General features: G+C 39.1%; 1 protein-coding gene across 5 annotated transcripts in view; it reads right to left on the bottom strand.

The window, feature by feature from the left end:
* NFYC (nuclear transcription factor Y subunit gamma) overlaps window positions 1-22903 on the bottom strand; it is a 66489-nt gene that overhangs the window by 36092 nt on the left and 7494 nt on the right. Inside the window, exons 1-2 of one of the 5 annotated variants that reach the window (XM_045859084.1) lie at window positions 11279-11364; window positions 236-286 (exon numbers count right to left, since the gene is read on the bottom strand). The exons of 2 other annotated variants lie outside the window; for them this stretch is intronic. Coding sequence is in view for 1 of the 3 variants with exons in the window: in XM_045859080.1 (XP_045715036.1) it covers window positions 11404-11476 (73 nt within the window). In the remaining 2 variants the exon portion in view is untranslated. Of the gene's footprint in view, window positions 1-235; window positions 287-11278; window positions 11502-22903 lie in introns of those variants that run through there. 2 more of the 5 variants (XM_045859080.1, XM_045859082.1) reach the window with 2 other exon arrangements.

The following is a 22903-nucleotide window of genomic DNA, read 5'->3' as shown; positions in this document are numbered from 1 at the left end:
CATTTTTTAAATTGGCAGCAGAAACACTTTTCCTTCAAAAACAAAAATATGTTTCTGTTTGCTATCTACTACAACATAATCTTTTAAACAGGGCCTAGATCATAATATAGTTATAAATGAAGACCTATATCAGATAGAAAGAACTGGTTATAAGCAATGAAATTGATAGGAAGGCATGTACGGAACATTTTAAAACCTGTGTTTGTGGAAAAGAAATGGTGTTTAAACATCTTACCTCATATACTTTCTTCCTCATTCCTTCATTAATGTTCAACTTAAACCATTCCTGCATATATGACAGCAATAAGACACTATCAGTATTTTGTATGATGGGGAAAAAAGGCCAAATCCTTTAGTAAAGTATTCTAAAGCAAAGGTCCACAAGCCTCTTTTTGTAAATTAAGTCTTACTGAAGACAGCAACACTCATTCATTCCCATTGTCTATGGCTGCTTTCACACTACAATGCAGAATGGAAGTGTTACAACAGAAACCTTATGACCTGCAAGCTGAAAGTATTACCTGGGCCTTTACCAAAAAAGGGTCAGATAACATTTAGAACCCAGTTCTAAAAAATGTTAAGTGTTTTATTTCATCAAATCCTTCCGTGCCAGAGGTACTGTTATTCCCCATTTACTGACAGGAGAGCTGAGAGCCAGAGGTTGAGAAGCTTGCCCTGAATCAGTTGTGATACGGCTCGTTCACCTGTTCAGCCTCCATTAGGAGTAAACTGGACAAACCCCTCTGCTCCACAGAAATATCTGTCAATCTCTTTGACCCTCCAGCTTAATAGGAGTAAATAAATTCTTGCAGAGAGAATGATGAGTAACTGGTTTTTCAGGCCCTGAGCCTGAAAGAATCTCAACATGAGCTGGAGACAGAAATAGTGCCAGCAGCTGGAGTCACAGTTACCCTAAAACAAAGAGCCATTTTGCTTACTGGATCCCTTCTACGATTCAGAAACCCTGAGAATAACCCCTGGTCCACCTTCTGGCAGGATCCTTTGTTTGCGCATGCTCAGGAGAGGTGAGAAGTGGGATTAGTGGGATTCTGAAAAATGTTTCAAAGACGCCACCTTAAGACCTTTAGAGTTACAAACTACTTGTCATATACATTATCCTCAATTGATCTGCACTCAGCTCAGTGATAAAAATATCAATATTATTCCAATTTTACAGATAAAAAAAGCTGAGAATTGGGTATTTTAAGTTACTTGCTCAAGGTCATGATATAGTAAACAGTGGAAATGCAAAAGCTCTAAAATTCTGTTCTTGACTTGGTATAGCTTGTTCATTCTCACTTTCTGCACTGTTTTAAAGCACATGTCTATTCAAACTGTTCAGAGAGATGAGCAATCTCAGCTTTGATCACTGACTTAAAATTAAAAGTCTTTAACTCAAAGAATCATTTTTGTCCACTTGTTCCCTGTTCCCAGCATCTCTGTGGCAATCATAAAAGATGATAACAACACTACCGTCTCCTGTCATATCTTTCTTTTATTTCTCTGTTGTCTCTTTCCAGGCTCTAGCACTCTTTTTTCTTTTCTATTTTATCCTTCTCATTTACATGTCTCTAGGTCAGTCAGTTGCACCTATGAATACTCAGTTGCCAACAGTGGGGGGCGGTAAAGTACAGGGCAAATACATTAAAGAAAACGTACTGGCCCTGGAGACCTTGCAAGGTGCCGCTGTAGGTGGGCAGAGGCCCCAAGAAGTTAGGTGATTTCCCCAGGATCATAAACACATAGCAGGTTAGTAGCCAGAGAGCAAGAATCCCCAGGTTCAGTACATATATGTCAAAAGGCCGTGAAAAATACCAAACATCACACACAAGCCAGATGGCATATCATCATCCCTGCTCAGAGAATTCTCAATTAAAAACCTGGATGGTGTTACAGGAATGTCAAGATAAGACTGGCTGTATTGATTTGGCTGTATGGATTCTGCTATTCTGCTGATTCACAGACACACTGAATTCTGCCCTCTGCTTGGCATCTTTTATCATTGATTTAATTGTTCAAAGAAAGAAAAAGGTGGGGGGGGGGCGTGAGCGCAGGCATGAGATAAAACAAATCTTCCAAGACAACCAAACACTAAATCTCCCACTTCCATGTACACAGCTGTCAGGACCTGAGAGTGTAAAGACCACTTCAAAGAGTGCAAAGCAACTGAGATGGTTATGCTAATCTCTTGCATTTGTACACGCTTTGCACTTTGTAAAGTAGCTTTCTGTACAGTATCTCATTTGTTTTTCACTGCAAAAACAGCACACATACCAATATTACCATTTGACAGATAAAGATACTTTATCCAGATAGACCAAGGGTCTTGCCTTTGGTCACAGGGCAAAATATGTGCCAAAGTTGGAACTAAATCCCATATGCCCTGATTCTCAGTGGTGTGCTTTTTCACTGCATGTTCTCCTCCCTCTTTAAGAATTGATAACTCAGTAAAGCACCAAACACTTAAGAACCTGTGGGTCTTCTCAGCCTGGAACATAAATCCACCAACACTTTTCTCTTTAGTTTTCCTGATCCTCCTCCTGGAAAAAGTATTCCAAAATGCCAAGATGCCAGATTCTTAGACATTTCAAAGTAGAAAGCTCAAGGTTTTCAAGCATGGCAAAACTGCAGTTGTCCCTAAGACCTGGGACTTGGGGATATCTTGTCATCAAACACAGGCACGAGTGGGGATGAAAAGTTCTGGTAGATCAAGCTCAAAGTTCACCCTCTCTGGGGGCCTGGTGATGGAAGTCGGTCGCTCTGTCTTCTCACTATAGTTCAGAGGAACAGCCTTAGCCTAGCGCCCTTATTGGAGATGGTTCCACGGCTACACACTAACAGGAGGAATCATCTAGCTACATGTATGTAGCCCTCCAAAATTATAGTTATTGCTACACTGTGAACATGGTGAATTCCTTTGTTCTAACTACCTCCCTAGGGGTAAAGCAAGGAGTATAAATCACAGCTAAGAACTATTAAAGAAACTGATTATTTAAGAACACCATGACTCATCTAAAAATACCAATCTCTGTGGTCCAAGAACCCAAGGAGGTGCCCAATACATACCACAAAGTATGCTTCTACAAGCTATGGAACACCATGGAACACCACAGAACACCTACCACAACTCTAACATCCTATCTGGAAAAGTCCTTCGACTACTGTATTTTGCTCCGTACAATGCGCACCCACGGTTTGTGTGCATTATACACAGGACTATTATACCCATGTATAATGTGCATCCTTATTTTCCCCTCAAAAACCTAGGCAAAAAACTGCACATTATACAAGACAAAATATGGTACCTATGTGACATCAGTGAATTCAGGACTGATGAAGACAATTTCCTAACACACTAGCAGTGCTCATGCTTTGTTCTGAAAAGAAAGGTGGCTCAGTTCACCTATCTTGTTTGACAAAAACGTTGAAAAATAATTCAATTTGACTATTCAATAATATAATTCAACAACATATTTAATCCTTTTATACAATAACTTGATTAGTCATACAATGTAAGATTATATGCAAACTCTGCAAAAATTCTTTTTTTTTTAAATGTGTCTTTTGGGGGCAGAGGCACACAGGAAAGGGGGAGGTGGGAGGAGGAATCAGGCCCATCAGACAGACACAGTTAAAACTGTGTTTCCCATATACAGTGACAAGGTACAGTGCAAAGGGCACAGGGCTTATGTCACTAGGCTCCGCCCCTTGTTTCCTCAGCCACGAATTGGGCGTCCCACCTACCTTAGGTAATTACCAAGTGAGAGAATATAAAGTCACTCCATTAACTCTAAAGTGCTATGTTTCATAGAAACATTGCAAACTGTTCCAATGCTTAACTACCTTCAAGGGTGGCTTCATGAGCATTTGCCCAGTCACCAAAAAAGAAATCATCATGGAGTTCAATATATAAATAACCAGGTAAGATGGCTGGAAATTTACTGGTATTTCTCTAGTGAAAAGTTTCTTATTGCCTTTACTTTTTTTTAGATTGAGGATAATTACATACCTAGTCTAGAAACTAAATACAAGTGCCTTATAGTAAAAATTATGCTAAATCCTACAGATGTGGGTATCTTACTCCTGGTAATCTACTGTGTGTATTATTCATCACTGTTATCATTATCATGTGACTATAAATTACTTGCTAAAAGCAAATGTTGCCAAATTCCTACACATGTGTATTTATCATTGACTTCACACAGAATGCTGCCGTTTGAATCTTCAAAAGCTAACTAATACCAGTAAAATTAAACACAAAGCAACTTGGGGAGGGAAAAACACTCTAGCCTTTGCACTGGATGGAGATGTGTGTGTACCTTAAAGGTGAAACAAGAAAGCTTAAAGTTACACACACACACACACACACACACACACACCCCTATATAACTAATCTCAAGGAACAGCTGGATAACAGTTCAAGGAAATATTTGTATGTTTTCAGAAGTGAATGCCACCAGATCCTAGAGCAGTATTTCTAATCTTTTACATATCAAGGCACACACTGAAAATGTTAATATTGGCTTTCTGAATATTTAACCTATGGGCTGATACTGATGCCCTCCCTCGGTTTAACTTATCACAAGACTAACTACCATGCATGGTGCTCTAAGCAGCCTGAAGAAAACGTGGGCTATTCTAAACAGTGACACCTTTAATTGGTTCTGTGTGCCTGGACAGGGGAAGTTACAGATATTCTATGGTTTTAACTAAACTGACATTAAAAAAAATGGCCAAGTGACTAGAGTAAAGAATACTAATTCATATATGGGAACTACACACTCAGGTAACCGGGGTGTGCAATTCCTAAAAAGTTTAGAGAACACTGACCTGGAGGACTCTGCCATGCTCATTCCTACCTGTCTCAACTTCGGGATCCGACCTTTCTTTGTTTCCATCTTTAACATTAAGCTTTGTTCTTCTGGTTCTTCTGTCCATTCCCTCCCTTGATTCTCTCCCATCCATTCCCCAAGTTCAGTTATAATCTCTATGGCTTAAATTTCAAATATAAATTACCAATTCTGATATTCTCCTAGGTCCCAGTCCTGCATGCCGACCATCTCCAACTGGGAAGCCAGCCAGAAGTCACACTTCACGTATTCAAAATCACATCTATCTTCCTCTTTCCCCAACCCTGCTCCTGCTAACTTTTCTCGTTCTGTCTTCCAGTTATCCAGGCTTGAAATCTCAGGGGCATCCTGGACTCTGTTTCGATTCTAATCAACTTCTGAATTCTGTAACAACAGTGTCCATCTCCTAATCTTCTTTGCATTACCATGAACTCTGTTCAGGCCCTCATCACCTCCACATAATAATAAAAATGATGATGATCATAATAGCTAACATTTATTTAGTATTTGCTGTATGCCAGGTCTGACTTTAAGCTCTTTACATTACTTTTAACCCTCATAAAAGTCCAGTAAGAGTTGTAAACCTGGTATGTGAACTCACTGCATGTTCACTGTTTCCAGTGTCTTCTACTCACAATTCTATTCATTGCTAGATGATGATTAATAATTCGTATAAAAGCATGGCTCCAATAATGCCATATCAACCTATTACCCCAAATCTTCAACCGTTCACCAATGTCAAGCAGAGACAATTCGAATTCCTTAGCTAGGCAGTCAAAGCCCTCTAACACCTGACCCAACAACTTGCATCTCCACACTCCTTTCTCTGCAGTCCCTCCCGCCCTGAACTCATCTCCGTATGCTCTGAACAGACTAGCCCGCTTTCTGCCCTCTTCAGCCCACACTGCACTTTTTGAGGCATGACCTTGCTCCTCCTGTCCACATGCCTGGAATGCCCTTATCCCTACTCCCCGAGTCCAATGCCCAGTTAAACTGCCCCCTTCATTTCTAAGCTATAAGTAAAGGTGTCCCCTCCTCTAAAATCTGTGTCCTGTTTGTGCTTTCCACATCAGTTTCATGTATTTGACATACAACATCTGTTCCCCCTATAGGACTGTTAGATCCTAAAGTTTTATTCGTATGCATTTTAAAAGTTTTCACATAAAAGGTATGAATGCATGGTGAATTAGTGAAAGGAAATGTAAAGAATCCAACTTTAGAATTTTCTTAAAGGTAATAACTATATACCTTAGAATACAGATAAAGGAAAAATTCATTTTATCTGGATATTTCCAGTCAAGCAGCTCTTCCCTTCAGTTTTCTATGTAATTGAAACTATGGACACAGACAAAAATGATAGCACATTTGAAAAAAAAATAAAGATAACCAGGTGAATCGGCACTGCTGTTTGCTGTGGTTATTTTTGTCTCCATTCTTCCTTTGACCTAAGGAACACAAGGTCACAAGCTATGTTATGCCTCTTAAAGTTAAACATTTACTAGGTTTTTTTAATCTTTCATTCTGTCTTTATACTGGTATTTACCATCATTTCTTACCCTTCAACTGCCCTTTTTCATTGTAGGGTGCAAAACTGTAGTTTAATTTATAGTAAACACTCTAAATAGAGAAAAACTCACCATCAATTATTGAGCAGTGAGGTCTGGCTTTGGGATGTGCAGAAGGGAGAGACAGAAAGATAAGAGTGATGATACAAATAGGATCTGACCAACTTTTAAAGAGCTGGGCCCAAAACTGAGGCAGCAGAAAGAACAGATTAAAAAAGAAAACTGAGTTTCTGGGAAATACAGACAAGAAGTAGACACCATCCATGTGTGTGGGTACTATAATTTTCAGTCGCAGTATAACTCAGGACTAAATATTACTAGATTACACCATCTAAGCTCTCATTCCTTCAATAAACTTAACTTTTGTTCAAATATATGAAAATAGGAAAAAGAAATCCAACTGCAAAAACATTTAAAAATTTCAAGTAGTCATAGTCTTTCAGAGAATACACAAATAAGAAAAACCAAGTCCACACTACACAAACACACAAGTGCAGACACACAATGCCACTTTGTTGGTGGTAAAGATTAAAGCTGGCATAGTTAAAATATTATTTTGGGAATATACTGACAATGACTTCTATTTCAGACTTGTCAAATGCTTGAAATAATCCTGAGATCTTTGTTTATTAAAAACAGGTCGGCTTAACAACTCACTTGAAGAACCAGGCCCAAACTTGTTTGGGAATTAGCTTGTTCTTGAGGTGTGTTAACAAAAACAAACAAAACAAAACCAACAAACTGGCACACAGGTGTTGTATTTGTAAACCTTAGTTTACTTCCCTATAATGCATAAAAGTAACCCAGCTCTCTGGGACACCTCGGCCAGGTGGGCACCATTAGCTTCCTAGCTGATTCTCAGCTTTCTGAACAAGCAACCAGCTGAGACAAGAGATCTTCAGATCCCAAAGGGAGGGAAAGTCTGCTGCCACAGCAGACATTCTAACCAATGGATTCTACATGGAGACTCCTAAACCTCTCCCACGGCCCATTTTCTGTGTTCAAATAGCAAACCTGTACAGATGTACCAAAGTATAGAGAAATATGGAGAATAAAAAGCAAACACAACCTAAAGGAATATAAGAAACATGGAATGAACTGAGTGGGAGCTGAATCTCTGAACCGAAGCAGGCCAGTCATTAAAAGGCTGAAAGACTGGGGCACCTAACCTCTCTGGGCCTCAACTTCCCCATTTTACAAGAAGCAAACTAGACTAGATTCCCTAAGTGATTTCCATGAACCTAACTTAAGAATATACAAACTCTGTATGCATTTATGACAAAGGAAAGAGATAGGCAAAATAACTTCATTCATGCTTTAAGAATATTTTTGGGGGTAACAAGCCTCCCCAAAGTATATAGCTTCATTAAAAAGAGACCTCATCTTATTTTAGGATCAAAAAGCCCACTTTAACCATGACTGCTGTTTTCTAATATACACATCCCCAGAACTGGAATTCTATTTAAAGAGGCCCATGACAATTTGCCAGGCTCTATTCTGCCTGTATACAATTCTTTCAATGCACAGAGAGCAGGCAGATATCAATGCTGTCTGACCATGCCTGAGAGGAAGTGACTTAACAGGACAAGAAATCAAACAGATCACAAAATAGCCACCCAGCTTCAAGCAGGAAAAAAAAAGTCCTAAAAATAGATGACAGCAGGTACATAAAATGGGTGAGAACCAGAATCCCATGCGTTTTCACTATTTATTTTGGAAGTGTATCTCACAGCAGGTATCAACTGTGTGAAATTTATGCAAATTATTATATTTTGATGTAAGACCATTATTTTTTTTAAAAGTCTTCACCCCAACATTTATTTACTTGCTTGCTACTACTGTGCAAGCTATAACTGCCTCCAAAGCTTAAAAACGGACAGCAGATCATATGACCACAAGGCAAGCAAAAAAATGGCTCCCGGTTAACTTCATAAATATTTGGTACATAAACTAAAAATGTAACCTCTGCTGGTAAATATCTACAACTATTACAACTTACCTGAATTATAATGCAAATCTCAGTATCATATTGGCAATTTTTTATCTAAGAGGTTCCTAAATCTAATAAGGGTTTCCAAAAAATCAGAATTCCCTTATCATCTTATTCTGAGGACCCTAATTTTTGCCAAAGGGGTTAAAATTATTTCATAGGAGTCTTGATAAGGAAAGGTTTGATGGTCTCGACATATGGATTACAGAGTCATATCGGCATAAACAGGAATATGCAGGTGAAGGCATGTGCAATCAGTTTAAGAGAGATGTGTGGTTTAAACAAACTCCTTGGTAAACATGTTAAAATACTGTCATTTTTTTCTTTGATACCACATCTATCTTCATAAGCATTTAACCCCCCAATAGTTTGAATTAGTAACAGCTAGTATTATGTAGCACTTCACGATTTGCAAAGCACTTTGACATACATGATCTCTTTTGAGACTCACCACTAAATAGGAAGGTGCTATTTTTAGGACCCATTTTTACATGTGAGGAAGCTGACACTAAATGGCTGACTTGCCCAAGCTCACAAATCTGGTGACAGCTGTTGGGGACCTGAACACAAGTCTTCTGACTTTAAATAGCCTGCTTTTGCTACTGCACCATGCTGCCTCAGATACTGTAAATAGAGTAAATAACTGCTCAAATCTCAGACCCCATCTAAGCCTCCCCCCGACGCACTGAGCCACCCCTGGTCTAAGTTATAGCTGGCCTTAGAAGATCTTTGCTCCTAATGGAAGTAGAGTTTTCACTTCTCTGGGAAACATTTATCTGGTTAAAGTATAAACGAAGAGATCATACAAACACCATTCAATATATACTGAAAAATATCTTAGTCACCAAGGTTCTGCACAGGCATGCCTATGTTCATGTTCCAGGTAGTAGGTCAGATCTCAGAGTCCATGACCCTAAAAAGGTTAAGTCCAGGCTAGAGACAGTGGCTAGATATCTCTCCAAGAAGCCAAATCCACAAAGTTCTTAGTATGAAGAGTTTTATCTAGGCTCATACTGTGCCCCACTTACTGTCTGCCTCCCCTGCTCCAGGCCTTCACCCAGAGTCATTAGGGCCATGCAGTATCTGTTTTTTAAATTGTATATGAAACCTAAAGCAACTGATAACATATAAATCAGTAACTTGTAAAAGATAAACTTAAATAATTATTTGTTAAAATGTAGTCCTTAATACATATTATTTTCTCTTATGACATCACTTCCCAGAATGACTGTTTTCTTACCCTAAGTACTCCAATTCTCAAAAGAAGTTTCACAAACATTACTTTGAACTCCTGGAATACCATTCTTCAACAAGTACCCTCTAGATTACACAGAAGACAAGGTAGCATGCAAGGAATTCTGAATCTGTTAGGCAGTTCACTCAACTATCATACCAAAAGGATTTAGAATTTTTTTGCTGGGGGGAGGGAATGGATAAGAGTGGGAGAGAATGAATATAGCCTTATTGTCTTACTGCTTGAAAACTCCTAATCTGAATGTATAACATATTCCCACTAAACACTCAACTAGGACATCAGAAGTACAGTTTCTTTTCATCTTAAATAGAGCTTTTCAGTCCAAATCTGTATAAACAAACTTTGTCCTTCAATCTTTCAACTCCTCGGCAGTTTTTCAAGGTCACTTTTGCAAGCAACGACAGAAGCCTGCATCTAGCAACTTTGACTGCTTTATCACTCTAATTCTAAGAATCCAAATTCTAAACACCTATCGATCCCCTTCCTCAGGTAAACCCTTTACTCAAAGGAAAGTGAGGGAAAGGCAAATCAACACCCTCCAAACTTCTCTCTAACATGGCCTGCTACTGCTGCCTACCCAGAGACCGAGTGCTGCTGGCTCACTGCTCCACACTGAGCCTGCTGCAGAAATATTCCGATGACCTTCATTCCATGCTTGCAAATAAAAAGAAAACAAAGAACTGCTTTTTAAAATCGAGTGAATTATAGCTCTTTAGTACATGAGATGGAAGATTTCACTATTCACAAGAACTGACTGGTTATTGATCAGCAACCTGCATTAGCTTCATAGCCATTAGAGGAAAAAATATATATCAAGGGCAAAAAACAGGGTGCCTATACTCTTAACTTTCCTATTCACAAATTGCAGGTAAGTTAGGACTTAAATATTTCACACAGAAAATGAAAAGCATTTTGCTCACACCATTTTAAAGAACCAAATAAACACCTGACAAACAATGTGTGAAATTTGTGGGAAAAGATTTGCTCTTGTCACTGCCAATATAGTGAAGAAGTATGTTTCCAACCAGCATTTTGTGCTAAAATGTGCATTTTTAAGTAAAAATTGCTACTTAATTGATATTTATGAGAATCTAGAAGCAGACAGATAAATAAGAAAGTTAAGGGAGAAATTCACATTGGCATATAGGCCTTCACCATTAGAACCTGCATCAGTGCAAATCATATTTTAACACAATTTAGAACAGCAATAGTGTTGCTTCCACCTCTGAAAACACAGATGTCAACCAAGTGCATGAAAATAGAAAAAGTCTTTGAACAACTCAGCTTATTCTGTAGGAAAGCTTCAGTGCACTTGAACAAAGGAAAATTATTTGGAAAACAGTTAAGTTTACCCAATGCAAAGAGAAAGTGCTTTGCTTCTGTGTGCCCCTGAAAAATGATTAGCCTTTCTTCATGTACCTGATCTTGTCGCTCAACTAGGAAAAGAAATCCTAGCTGAAGGGCATGCAAAATCTAAACAGAGCAAGGTATTCTAGGTGCACCAAAAGGTATGCATGGAATGTAAAGTGGCCATTTTCTGAAACAGTGCAACTTGTCTACACTCTCTGAAGCTAAACAGTTTCTACCATTTTAACACAAAACAAAGAATTAAACTTACCGGGAACTGCATTAATTTTACATGTAGTTATTTATATCTCCTCGGACAGGGAGAATTTAAATCACTCCTATCCCTCCCCCCCAAAAAAGACGGAGGAAACAAAAGGCAGCAGGAGATGCAGAAACCTGAGTCTGGAATGTCCACTCCAGTGAAAACCCGAACAGCTGTCCCCCCACCCCCCAGCAAACTATTCGCCATTTTTCTTTGTCTTTCAGCTGACCCCTGCCTCAGTGAAAAACTCCGAGGCTCCAATGAAGCCCTGCAGCCTCCTTCCACTTTAACAGTCAAAGGCATTCAATCTAGCATGCTATTTGACACCAAACCTTGCCTCCAGAGTGGTCCCATTGGCTGAGCTGCTTTATCGGCTAGGAACAAAAAGCCATGATTGGCTGTTCACGTCATCAGTTACCTCCTTTGTACACTTCCTGTTTTAAAGTTACCTTGAGAAGCAGAACAGGGGTCAGAGCCAGACTTCAAATTACAGGGAACTTAAGGCTTGGAAATGCCTGGCAAATGCACACAGCAGATGCAGTAAGGCCTCATGTGCTTCCAAAAGAGAGGGTGCTGAAAATTTAGAATTTTTTTTTAAAATCGCACGAAAGGGTTGTTACAGTTCCCACCCAAAGGATTTCTTATTGGCTGTCACAGTTCTATTTAAAAAATTTAAGGTAATTTAACTGCTTCTGATTGGCCATCAAAGATGTCTGTAAGATATTGCCACAGTATCCTATGGCAGTAAACCAGAGAAGCAATGTGCACAAGGTCGGAAAGTTGTGACTTAACTATCTTCAGGTTTCTGTTGAGCATTAACAGAAGAAGAAAAAGAAAATTGGGTGGGGTAATCTAAAGGCTCCAAACAGGGGTCCGATAAAATACAGCTCCTTTTACAGTAACGGTGGTATCAATGGCCCTCCAATAGTTTGCAGGATTTCTAAAAAGGCATCTGTCATCATGCCCATGGTAATTTTAAAGGCACATACTAGTACCAGGGCAAATCACTTTATTTTGAAACACTAATCTAAACAGAAAAGTTCTGGGGAAATGTATGAAGTTAGTGACAGAAACAGTGGCATTTCCAAAAAGTCTACTAGGAACACAAGAGGGAAGTATAAGGATAAAGGGCAGAAAATGACAAAGAAGAATGTCAGTGAATATATTGTTTAATATATTGTGAATATTATTGTTTAATATATTGTGAATATATTGTGAATATATTTTGCAAATCAACATTTGATGGATTAACTAATTTAGTCACAAAATGTTGCTAATTAGCTTTTAATATTACAGAGGTTTGATATAGAGGATAAATTTTTCTACTACATTTACAAGAATAAGCAGCAGGGCTAATCTCAGCCTGAGGTATTATAAATACAGGTATTCCCTGATTTTCCAAAGTTCACTTTATGGCACTTCACTTTTACAAAGACCTATGTTAGTACCTGTTTTCACTAACAGAAATAAATCCAGAGAAAATTTTCTCTTTTACGACGAAAAGCAAGAATAGTAGTCAGCATTTGCATTGCAGCAAACACCCCTAGCAGCGAGAATGTCAGCATCAAGCTCCCTCCCTGGGAACTACAATCAGTATCTCAGCACCAACCAGCTTTACACTGTACACATAAGCACCTGCCCTTTACCTCGAGTTGCTTGGGCATCTGTTAACAAGATGGGTCCTAAGGTGATTGCTTCTTCACTTTACACTATTTCAGCTTTCACCAGTTTCATAGGAGTGAACTACTTTTGGACGGCGGGGGAAACCTGTAGTATTGCGGTTACTGAAGACATCGGGGTCCTGAAGTTTACCAGTGTTGGTCAAAGATTTGCTAATGGACCTTGGGCCCTACTGTTTAGGTTAACATGCCTTTTTTTCTTTTTCTTTTTTCAAACGATAACATCTCACTATTACCTAAGGCCTTTAACAATCTCATTAGATCTGCTTCCACCCATTAAAGGTGAGTATCCCAGGTATAAACAACACAACTGCTCTGCCGGTAGATCTTTTCTAGAAATACCTCGATTGACCTCGCATGAGAGTTCATTGCAGGCATATTCAGAGATTCAGCAGAGACCTGAAATAGAAGCAACACAGTCCATCCTATCACTTTACCTATTAACTTCTCTACACATATTCTACTCATTTCCCACGTTGAGATGAAATAATTTCTGAACACCAATCAGTGCCAGGTTCTGAGCTAGTAGGTACTTGACCCCTCTAATCCTCACTATTCCCCCCTTTTTAAAAGATTTTATTTATTTATTTTTAGACAGAAGAAAAGGGAGGGAGAAAGAGAGGGCAAGAAATATCAATGTGTGGTTGCCTCTCATGGCACCCCCAACTGGGAGTCTGGCCCACAACCCAGGCATGTGCCCTGACTTGGAATCCTACTGGCGACCCTTTGTTTCACAGGCCAGTGCTCAATCCTTTGAGCCATACCACCCAGGGCCTCACTATTCCCTTTTACATGTGAAAAAGAGTGAGGCTCAGAGCAGTTCAACAACTGGCCTGTAGCCATATACGTTGGATGCAAACTCAGGTCCCATCTAGAGTAGAACTCTTTCTACTGCATCACACTGCTTACCAAAACATGGAGCACCTGAGGACACGTGCATGGAAATTCTTAGCTGTCACATATATGTAGAGAAAACATAAACCATTACATCCAATTTTATTAGCTTAAAAATCAGAAATTTGGCCCTGGCTGCTATGGCTCAGTTGGTTGGAGCATTATCCATAACAGAAGGGTTGAGGGTTCAATGCCCAGTCAGAACAAATGCCTAAGTTGCAGGTTTGATCCCTGGTCCAGGAGCATACAACCCCCAGACAGGGCACGTATGGGAGGCAACCAAACGATGTTTCTCTCTCTCTCCCTTCCTCCCTTCCTTCCCTTCTCTCTCTCTCTCTCTCTCTCTCTCTCTCTCTCTCAGCAATGAAAAACTGTCCTCAGATGAGGAATAAATAAATAAAACAGTAAATAAAATCAGAAATCTCACTAATGTTGAATTTGATCTGTTGGTTAGGGATCCTAGCTAAGCATCTGAAAAAACAAACTCTAAGTTGCTACAAATTTTATTACTGAACTATTAGGAGCATTTGACCAGTAGCAAATCACATTTGTAATTTATAAGGACTTGAAGTAACAACTAAATCATTAGAAGTGGCGTACATTAAAATATTAAAAGACTGCATGGCAATTTCACCACGGCCTCTAAACAAGAGTTTAGTTATGCTAACAGGGTGTTAGCGCCCTGTTGCAGGTATTGCAGTTGTTTTCTCGAAAGTTTAGACCACAGAATCTGAATAGCTACCAGCCTGGGAAGAAAAGGCAAAAGGCCAACAGGCCAGTTGAGTGCCTTATCCACACCAGAGCCTCTTTTAACCCCCAAACAGCGGGGGTCAAGTCAGCTGCAAAGAAGCAAAGAAGGTCATTTGAGGAATGAGAGGCAGAAGAATAGGAAGGACATTTTCACATCACTGACTATTAATCAGTGTCACTATGCCAAAACAACACTTGGGAGTTGGGCAGTGCTAGTTTCAAATTCTGTTCCTTTACTTAAGTAATTGTATGGCATTGGGCCAACTGTGAACCTCAGTTTCCTCACCTGTAATATATGAATATACCTTCTATATCACAGAACCATTGTACGAATTAAATGAGGTAATAACATATGTAAAGTATATCGTACTAAATAAGCACAGGAAAAAAATGGAAAGCGCTAAAAGTTACCCAATCCAAATCCCTTGTTTACACAGGACTTAAGGCCCGAAAGCTACTATGAGTAAATGTCTCATCTCCAGCGTACTTTGCAACCCTGCAGAAAGAACTCCTGACCCATCGAGGGCAGTACCGGAGGACTACCAGCTGCTACTAAAAATCTTCCCCAGTTTTTATGCCAGAAATACATGTTTCACCACCAATCCTGGCCGAGGTCTGCTTATTGTCCCAAAGTCTACCCTTCAACTCTGCTTTTGATGTATCAAATTAAACCAAACATTTATTTCTCTTGATACTTTGTGAAGGTCTTTGGCACAGTTTTTATTAGTTCTTGGCAGTTTGCAAAAACAAAACAAAATAAAAAAACACTTCAACCCCTACTTCTCATCAACAGTCACCTTAGTAGAATTCAAGACACTGGTGGGAAGAGAACTCAAATTATCCCAGAATTTCCATTTGGCAGCCTGATCCATTTGCTTCCTAGAGCTTTCCCTTCTCTAGCCTAGACTAAGAACCTCATGGGATCTCTGGGATTCCAACTCACATTGTTCCCTGGTCCTGGATCTCAGCAGCCCCCTATATCGGATACACATCTTCTTGCCCTAAAAAACACCCAGATGACTATGAGACAAAACCACTGCCTCCGGTTACATGGTTCAAGCTTTAATGCTCTAGAACAAGGCAGGGTGGGAACTAATGCTCTTGGTCAGAAAACTGATTTTGAATCACAGCTGCCTACTTAGTAGCTGTATGACCTTGGCCAAGGTACTTAACCATTTTTGAGCTTACTTCTTCACGTGGAAAATGGAAAAAATAACACCAACTCACAAGAGCACTGAGGCTTAAATGAGATCATTTAAAGTACTAGGCATTAATACCTGGTATGTGATAGGTGCTCCATTAATATCTAAATATATATTTGATTATAGCACTTATCACATATAATTACTTTTTACCATGTCTCTATTACCAAAGAAGGGCTTCTGGAGGGCAATGACTGCCTTATTTACATCCACATACATCTCCAGTGCTCAGTACAGAGATGTAAATCGAACGCAGCCTTAACCACAGTGTCAGTGAAATAACTGGGACTGGTGAGGAACTGAGGAAAACTGGAGAGAGCACGCCCCATCTAAAGGGGCGACTACTACTCAGCTCCAACAGAGAAGGGCCACAGAGGAATGCTGGGCCACTGCACTAAGAGCTTCAGATAGAATAAAAGAAGCAAAAGCCACACCCTGCTCACAAAAAGCTGATGTAGCACAGATGTTGATCTGGCATCCTGAAGACTGCCTGAAGGACCAACATTATGGACCAATGTTATGGCAGAAGTTAGCCTCAACCACCGCGGCAATTTCTGCTTAATACAGGGTCTTGCTCAGCACACTCCAGATTACCTGATCTCAAAGGTTACCCTGTATCCCAGCAGAAGCAAAAATAGCAGCAAAGAAACTGGGTTCTTTAATGGCCTGAACATTCCTATTGATGGTGTCCTTAACTAACCCTTTCAGACTTAGTAAGTGAACCTGAGGGTCCCAGGAAATACCAAAGAAGACCATTTCTAGAGAAAAATGAACTTTTAAAAATACTGGGATGGGGACAAAAGCCATATTCATCTGAATAGTAAACATGCTGTATATATTACTGTATACTAATCTAATGAGACAGATGTATACAGCAATTTGTTTTGTATTGGTGTTGTTATAGGTTAGGGCAGCTATTTCTGTGTGCTGCAAGAGAATTTTTAAAACATGCAATACCTGACTATTTAGTCGGGGGCACTGACCTCTTTTCCCTTAGATTGTCACATTAAAAAATGACAACAGCCATCCAGTGTGAATGCCCTGTCTTGAACCATAGATACATAGAACATATAACAGAGTTGCATCTTACTGGTCATGTTGCATAAGGGTGTGTCTGATTGCTTAATTCTTGGTGTCAGAAATCCTTTTTAAAAAAGTCACTTTCGAGCAAAAAGAGTAGGTAATTACTATTATTTTTTATAAATTCATCAAAATTATATGTATTTTGGGGGGGTCAGATCTGGAAAAAAAAATTTTTTTTTGGTGTGCTGAAGAATTTTAGTAATTAGTTTATGTGTGCCATGAGATGAAAAAGGCTAAAAAACACTGGGTTAGGAAGATGAATTTTTTTTTTTTTTACAAACACCTTTAATCTAACCACCTAGAATCAAGCACTGTTAGTATTTTAGGTTATATACTTTTAGAGATTCTTATGTAAATTAGATATGAGGCTGTTAGTCCCCTACAACATTAGAAAATACTATACAAATGTTTTATATTTTTTCCACTTAAAAAACTGATGTGAATAACAGTAACTCGCTACATCAACTATAGATAGTCATTTATAATTGAGTTATATTCCATTGAGTGGGTGTGCCATAATTTTTAATTAATTCCATATTAAATAATTTCAATATTTTAAATTTTAAAATATTATAAGTGGCATCACAGAGAACATCCATTATACCTATTACTTACACCACTAATTTCATTATCTCTTCCAGAACTTCATAAAGTACACTTTTATCTGTTTTTTTTTTTTAAGATTTATTTATTTACTTTTGGAGAGAGGGGAGGGGAGGGAGAAAGAGAAGGAGAGAAACATCAATGTGCAAAAGATACATCAACTGGTTGCCTCTCACATGCCCCCTACTGGGGACCTGGCCTGCAACTCAGGCATGTGCCCTGGCATGGGAATCAAACCGGTGACCCCTTGGCCCAAAAGCCAGTACTCAATCCACTGAGCCACATCAGCCAGGGCTGGATTTTTGTTTTGTTTTTTTTTTAAAGGAAGCCAAATTGTTAAATCTTCCCATTTTCAATTTTGGTTCAAATTTTTAAAAAAATAAATAAGAGGCAGGACCTAGTTAAAGAACAGGTACAAATGACCCAGGGACAACAGGGTGGGGACTGGCTGTGGGGGACGTTGGGGGGGATGGTTGATGGACAGAGCAGGAGGCAGAGGTGGGCAACAGGGGAAAATAGGACAAATGTAACAGAACAATAATAAAAATAAATAAGTAAGTAATTATAGACAGGTAAAAAGAAAATTGAGGACTGCCAGATTGTAACTTCTGACCCACATTTTCACCTGGCTTGGTCCTGAACAACTATTAGCTACTTCCCAAACCAAATCCACCCTTAAGGTTTTAAAAAAAAAGTACCAGCACATTTTCATAAGACTCTGACAGAAGTCTAAAGATAATCCTCATTTTGAACGATGACATCATTAGAATAAAGAACCTAGAGATGGCATTCGGTAAATGGCTGCTCAATAAATGAATGAATAAAATAAACTAATAAATGAAACCTTAAACGGATTATAAATTCTGAATTATTTGCTTTTAAAAAATAAATTATATTCTCCAAAGCATAAATTAAGACCAGTGTATGGAAAACTATTCTAGAGGGACCTATTTCAGCTCTCAGAGCTATCCAAAGATGGCACCAGCTGCCTCGGAAGCTATGGATGGGGTTGTTAGCACAGGCTGTTGGGACACTTGACAGAAATATGTAAAGACAAGATGAAAAAGAGCAGCCATGTGGAGAAGCAGGAAAAAAATAAGCCCAGTCTTTCCAACTAGACAGATTTAGATTCTAATCCTGCCTCACCTCTTTTTAGCGGAATAACTTTGGGCTAGTTACTTAACCCACTGAGGCCAATTTCCTAAACTGTAAAACATTTTAAAAGGTTGTAAGGAATAAGGTACTTTGATTTATTCAATAAATACTTACATGTACATGCATTCTGCTAAGATCTGAGGATCATAAACAAGACACAACCCCTGTAAGCCTCAAGAAGATTAAAGTCTATTGCAACAAACAGAAAAATTAAAATAGCCAATCATAGTGCTGTTTGTTAAGAGTTACAACAGGAGCAAATGCAAAGTACAGGAGAGAAGCTGAGCACCTAACCCATGACCTAACTCAATTTCAGGCTGGTGAGAGGCGGCTTCTTGGGAGATATAAAATCCTAAGAATAGGAACCTACTTAAATAGATAAGCAAACTGCTTGTACAAACGCCTGGACCTGACAGAGAAGCGTTATATTTCTGGAAGGGCTGCAGTCTGGTATGGCAGCAGCCCAGGGGCAAGAGGCTAGAAATTAGAAAAGTAAACAGGGCTGGACAAAGTTTTAAACACAGTCAGAATTACCCTTTTAAAAGATTATTTTGGGTACCGGGTGAAGAAGGGCCCAGGGTGGGAAGATGGCAGCATTCCAGACAGGTAACAGGAAGAACAGGACACTACAGTAATCTAGTTACTGGAAAATGTAGTAGTGGAGATGCTGAAAAGCAGATGAATGGGAAATATTAAGATAAAGTCATTAAGACTAGTGGTTAATAAATGCATGCAGAATAACAACACTGTGCCCGATCATAGCAAGTGCTCCAAAAACTGGTAGCTGCTACTATTACTATTATTATTGAATTAGATGAGTTTTGAAATCACATTCATCCCTACGTCTACGTTACTTTAGAGACATATCTTATAGTTCCCAGAAAAGTCCTTTCCCACTGTTGGTCAAGCTATTCTATACAAATGGATTCATCTTTTTTATTCATAAACTCTACACCAGAACTGCCTGACTCCACTACACACCAGTCATAGCATGAAATGCTTATTAGGTGTTCTCACAAACAGGATGCCATGGCCAAATAAGTTTGAGGAAACACCAAATAACATAACTTTCTTCTTTTCAAGGGTCATAAGGCACATGAGCACAAAAACTCTGAATACTAATTCTGTAGTAAAGAAATGCACATCACTTTGGTCATTATTTTGTAAAGAATCCCTTTCTCATCCCCAGAAGACATGTCCTCACATTGTTTAAGAATTAAAAACGTTCAATGAGCCCTGGCTGGTGTGGTTCAGTGGATGAGTGCGGGCCTGTGAACCAAAGGGTCACTGGTTCGACTCCCAGTCAGGGCACATGCCTCGGTTGCAGGCCAGGGCCCCAATTGGGGGAATGTAAGGGGCAACCACACATTGATGTTTCTCTCCCTCTCTTTCTCCTTCCTTTCTCCTCTCTCTAAAAAATAAATAAATAAAATATGTATTTTTAAAAAAGAATGTTCAATGAAATAATAGCCTGGGAAATGCTGCTCTAAGGCAACCTACAAATTTTAGTGAAATGAAAAGAAAACTATAGGCAACTATTCTGACCACCTTCCAAAAGGGTTTCACACACATTATAGCACTTACGTTTTTAATTTAATCCTACTGAAAGTGGCATTAAATATCACCATAAATAGCAATCCTCTGCCTCCCAAATTATTGCCAACCATGTATGCTTTGCTTCTTTAAAAAGCACTAACTTTGTTATCTGATAATGAGCAAATTCTAAATTAATTACCTTCCAGTTTCAGTATCGGTTTTTAGGACAGTTAAAAATGGCAAAGATGTTCAACTGTGTACATAGCACGTACTTTCTCTTTGAAATGGACATATCATGCTACTGGTGAGGGGATATGTTTTCCTAACACTGGACAAAGAATCTCACTTCTTACTGATCAATGGATAATCTGCTGCTCCTGAGGACAGGGTTAACGGTAAGTAGAAACTGTGAAAACCTGCAGAAACGCTAATAGATTTTAATCAACTATATGATACAAAAATTCTACATTCCAATTTATTTCCTATGAGTCACAGAAAGCATTTACTGAAGCACTGCTCAAGATCACTATTTATAGCTCATACCTATGAATGTATTTAGAATGATCCTTGGAACCTTTTTATAATGATATGGTTGATTTTAAATGGAGAGTGTTCATTTATATAGAAAGCTCATACTATACCTCGGACATGGAGATCTGAACCTTTAATTTAAATCTATACTACTGGAAACATTCAAACACAAAGGTTAGACTAGTCCCTCTCTCTAAACTGCACCTGAAGGTTTTCATTAGAAAGCTTTTACTATATAACAGAAAAAACACTAGATTTAGAAGTAACCTGTCTACAAACAAAAAAACCTTAAACCAAAATGAAAAATACAACTCCAATACTGAATAAGTACAGGTGTTGCCTCATTGCCATCAGGTACATCCCTGCTAAACACGGAGAAGTGTGGGAAGAATGCAATATTGCAATCTAGCAAAAATTTCGGCAGGCAGAGAGATTCTTTCCTGCACCACTCCACAATGTTGTCTTCCTGCTTATTTCAAAGAAAATGTGACCCAGGTGACCATAAAACAAATTTACAGTTAACTTCCACTGACAATCTCAACAATTAGAAAACATTTTAAATTACTATAATGCAAGTTTCTTTTTGGACAGAAGGATAAAAACGATTGTTCTGATTTTAATAATCATGGCTATTTGGTAAATATGAAAGTTTTCATCTCATCAGAATCATTACTACTTGGCAACTGGCGATTAACAGAGGTGATCAGGAAACAACCTAACCCTAAAACAAACTCCTAAACCACAACAGCACAACTAATTAGGTTATTTCTTTCATGTCAAGTGGTTGCTCTCCATGTAGAAATCTTACTGTACATAACAGAGTAGATAATTACAAAAGGCCTCCTCATTAGGGAAGCTGTCAGGATAGATTTTATGCTACTGTAAAAAGAAAGGTCCACTCAATGACAGTTATTTATTACATGCTATTATATTAATTTCTCATAATCACTCTATAAGGTAGGCACTATTACCACTACTTTACACAGGAAGAAACTAAAGCTCAGACAGGTTAAGAATCTGACCCCCCAGCAAACACAGAGAATAAATGCACTGCGGAGACAAATTCTTTCCCAGGTCTGACTCCAACGTCAGCAGCTACACTGCCGCCTCCAAAGCCCACTTTTTGGCCAATATATTTTAAATCCATTTCCTCCTACAATTAATCTACTTACATTATGTTAGGTGCTTTGAGCCTCTGTGGGAAAACACTAAAATGACCTTGTAGTCTTCCTAACTAGTCACAGTGCACACATGAAAACCTGAATAAACAAAATGAAAAAGAGAGACTGTAAGACATCAGATAACTCAGTTTGCTTTGAGCACAAGAAATAGAATGGAAAAGAACAACTTGCTGGCTAAGGAATGTTCTTCCTAGGTTGTATGCCTGAGGCTAGAATGAACCTCAAGGTCACTTGTGAACCTAATAATGTCCTCTGCCATTCTTCCCCCTGTGAATGAGGCAAACTTGTCAAAACACAAACGTTGCCTTAGAGACATCTCTGCCATCAAGCCACTGCTCCCACAGGCGAAGCAGTGCTGTCCAGCAGAATGAACACAGGTCTGGGACTCCACTGTACTTGCCTAGACTTGGCTCCATCCTTGCATGGCTAAGTGACCTTGTCAAGGTCATCATACTATTTAGAGCTTCACTACAAAGGACATTCCTAAAAGAATCAAAGGTCACTTCCTTAGCTAAGATGCAAGGATTTTTCTTTTCTCACAATATTCTATGGTCAAGAGAACACAGTATTTAAGAGTAAAGGCTCCACAAATTGTGTAAGAATTAACAGTTACAGATCTATGTTTGAATCTGGGATCTGCAATGTGACCTTGAGCAAATTACTTTGAGGCTGAATAGTAAGAAGCTAGGAAAATTCCTTGGCAAAAGGAATGGGGAAACTGAGACAGATAGCTAACCACACTGGCCGAGCAATTTACAGCCAGATACAGGTCACCAGGGCAGAAAGCCCCAGGTGCCTGGCAATGGGCAAAACCAGTGCCAGACCTCTCCCCCTTTCCTCCCCCAGCACATTGCTGATCATGGGGTTTAGGACCCTCTCATCTCTCTTCCCTAGAGATAACACCTAGGCCTCAGCTGTATTGAATATTTCAGCTCCAGGCCCAGAAAAGCAGCAAAACCAGGTGGGAAATGGCAGGATCAGCTGCAAAGACTAATAACCCTCTGCCCAGGTGCTGGCTAA

Source organism: Phyllostomus hastatus, unplaced genomic scaffold (genome assembly GCF_019186645.2).
Source record: "Phyllostomus hastatus isolate PE091 unplaced genomic scaffold, TTU_PhHast_1.1 phas_scaffold_182, whole genome shotgun sequence".
In the NCBI taxonomy this organism is placed as follows: domain Eukaryota; kingdom Metazoa; phylum Chordata; class Mammalia; order Chiroptera; family Phyllostomidae; genus Phyllostomus; species Phyllostomus hastatus.
The sequence above is the reverse complement of the archived record's forward strand: the minus strand, read 5'-3'. Positions and strand labels throughout refer to the sequence as shown.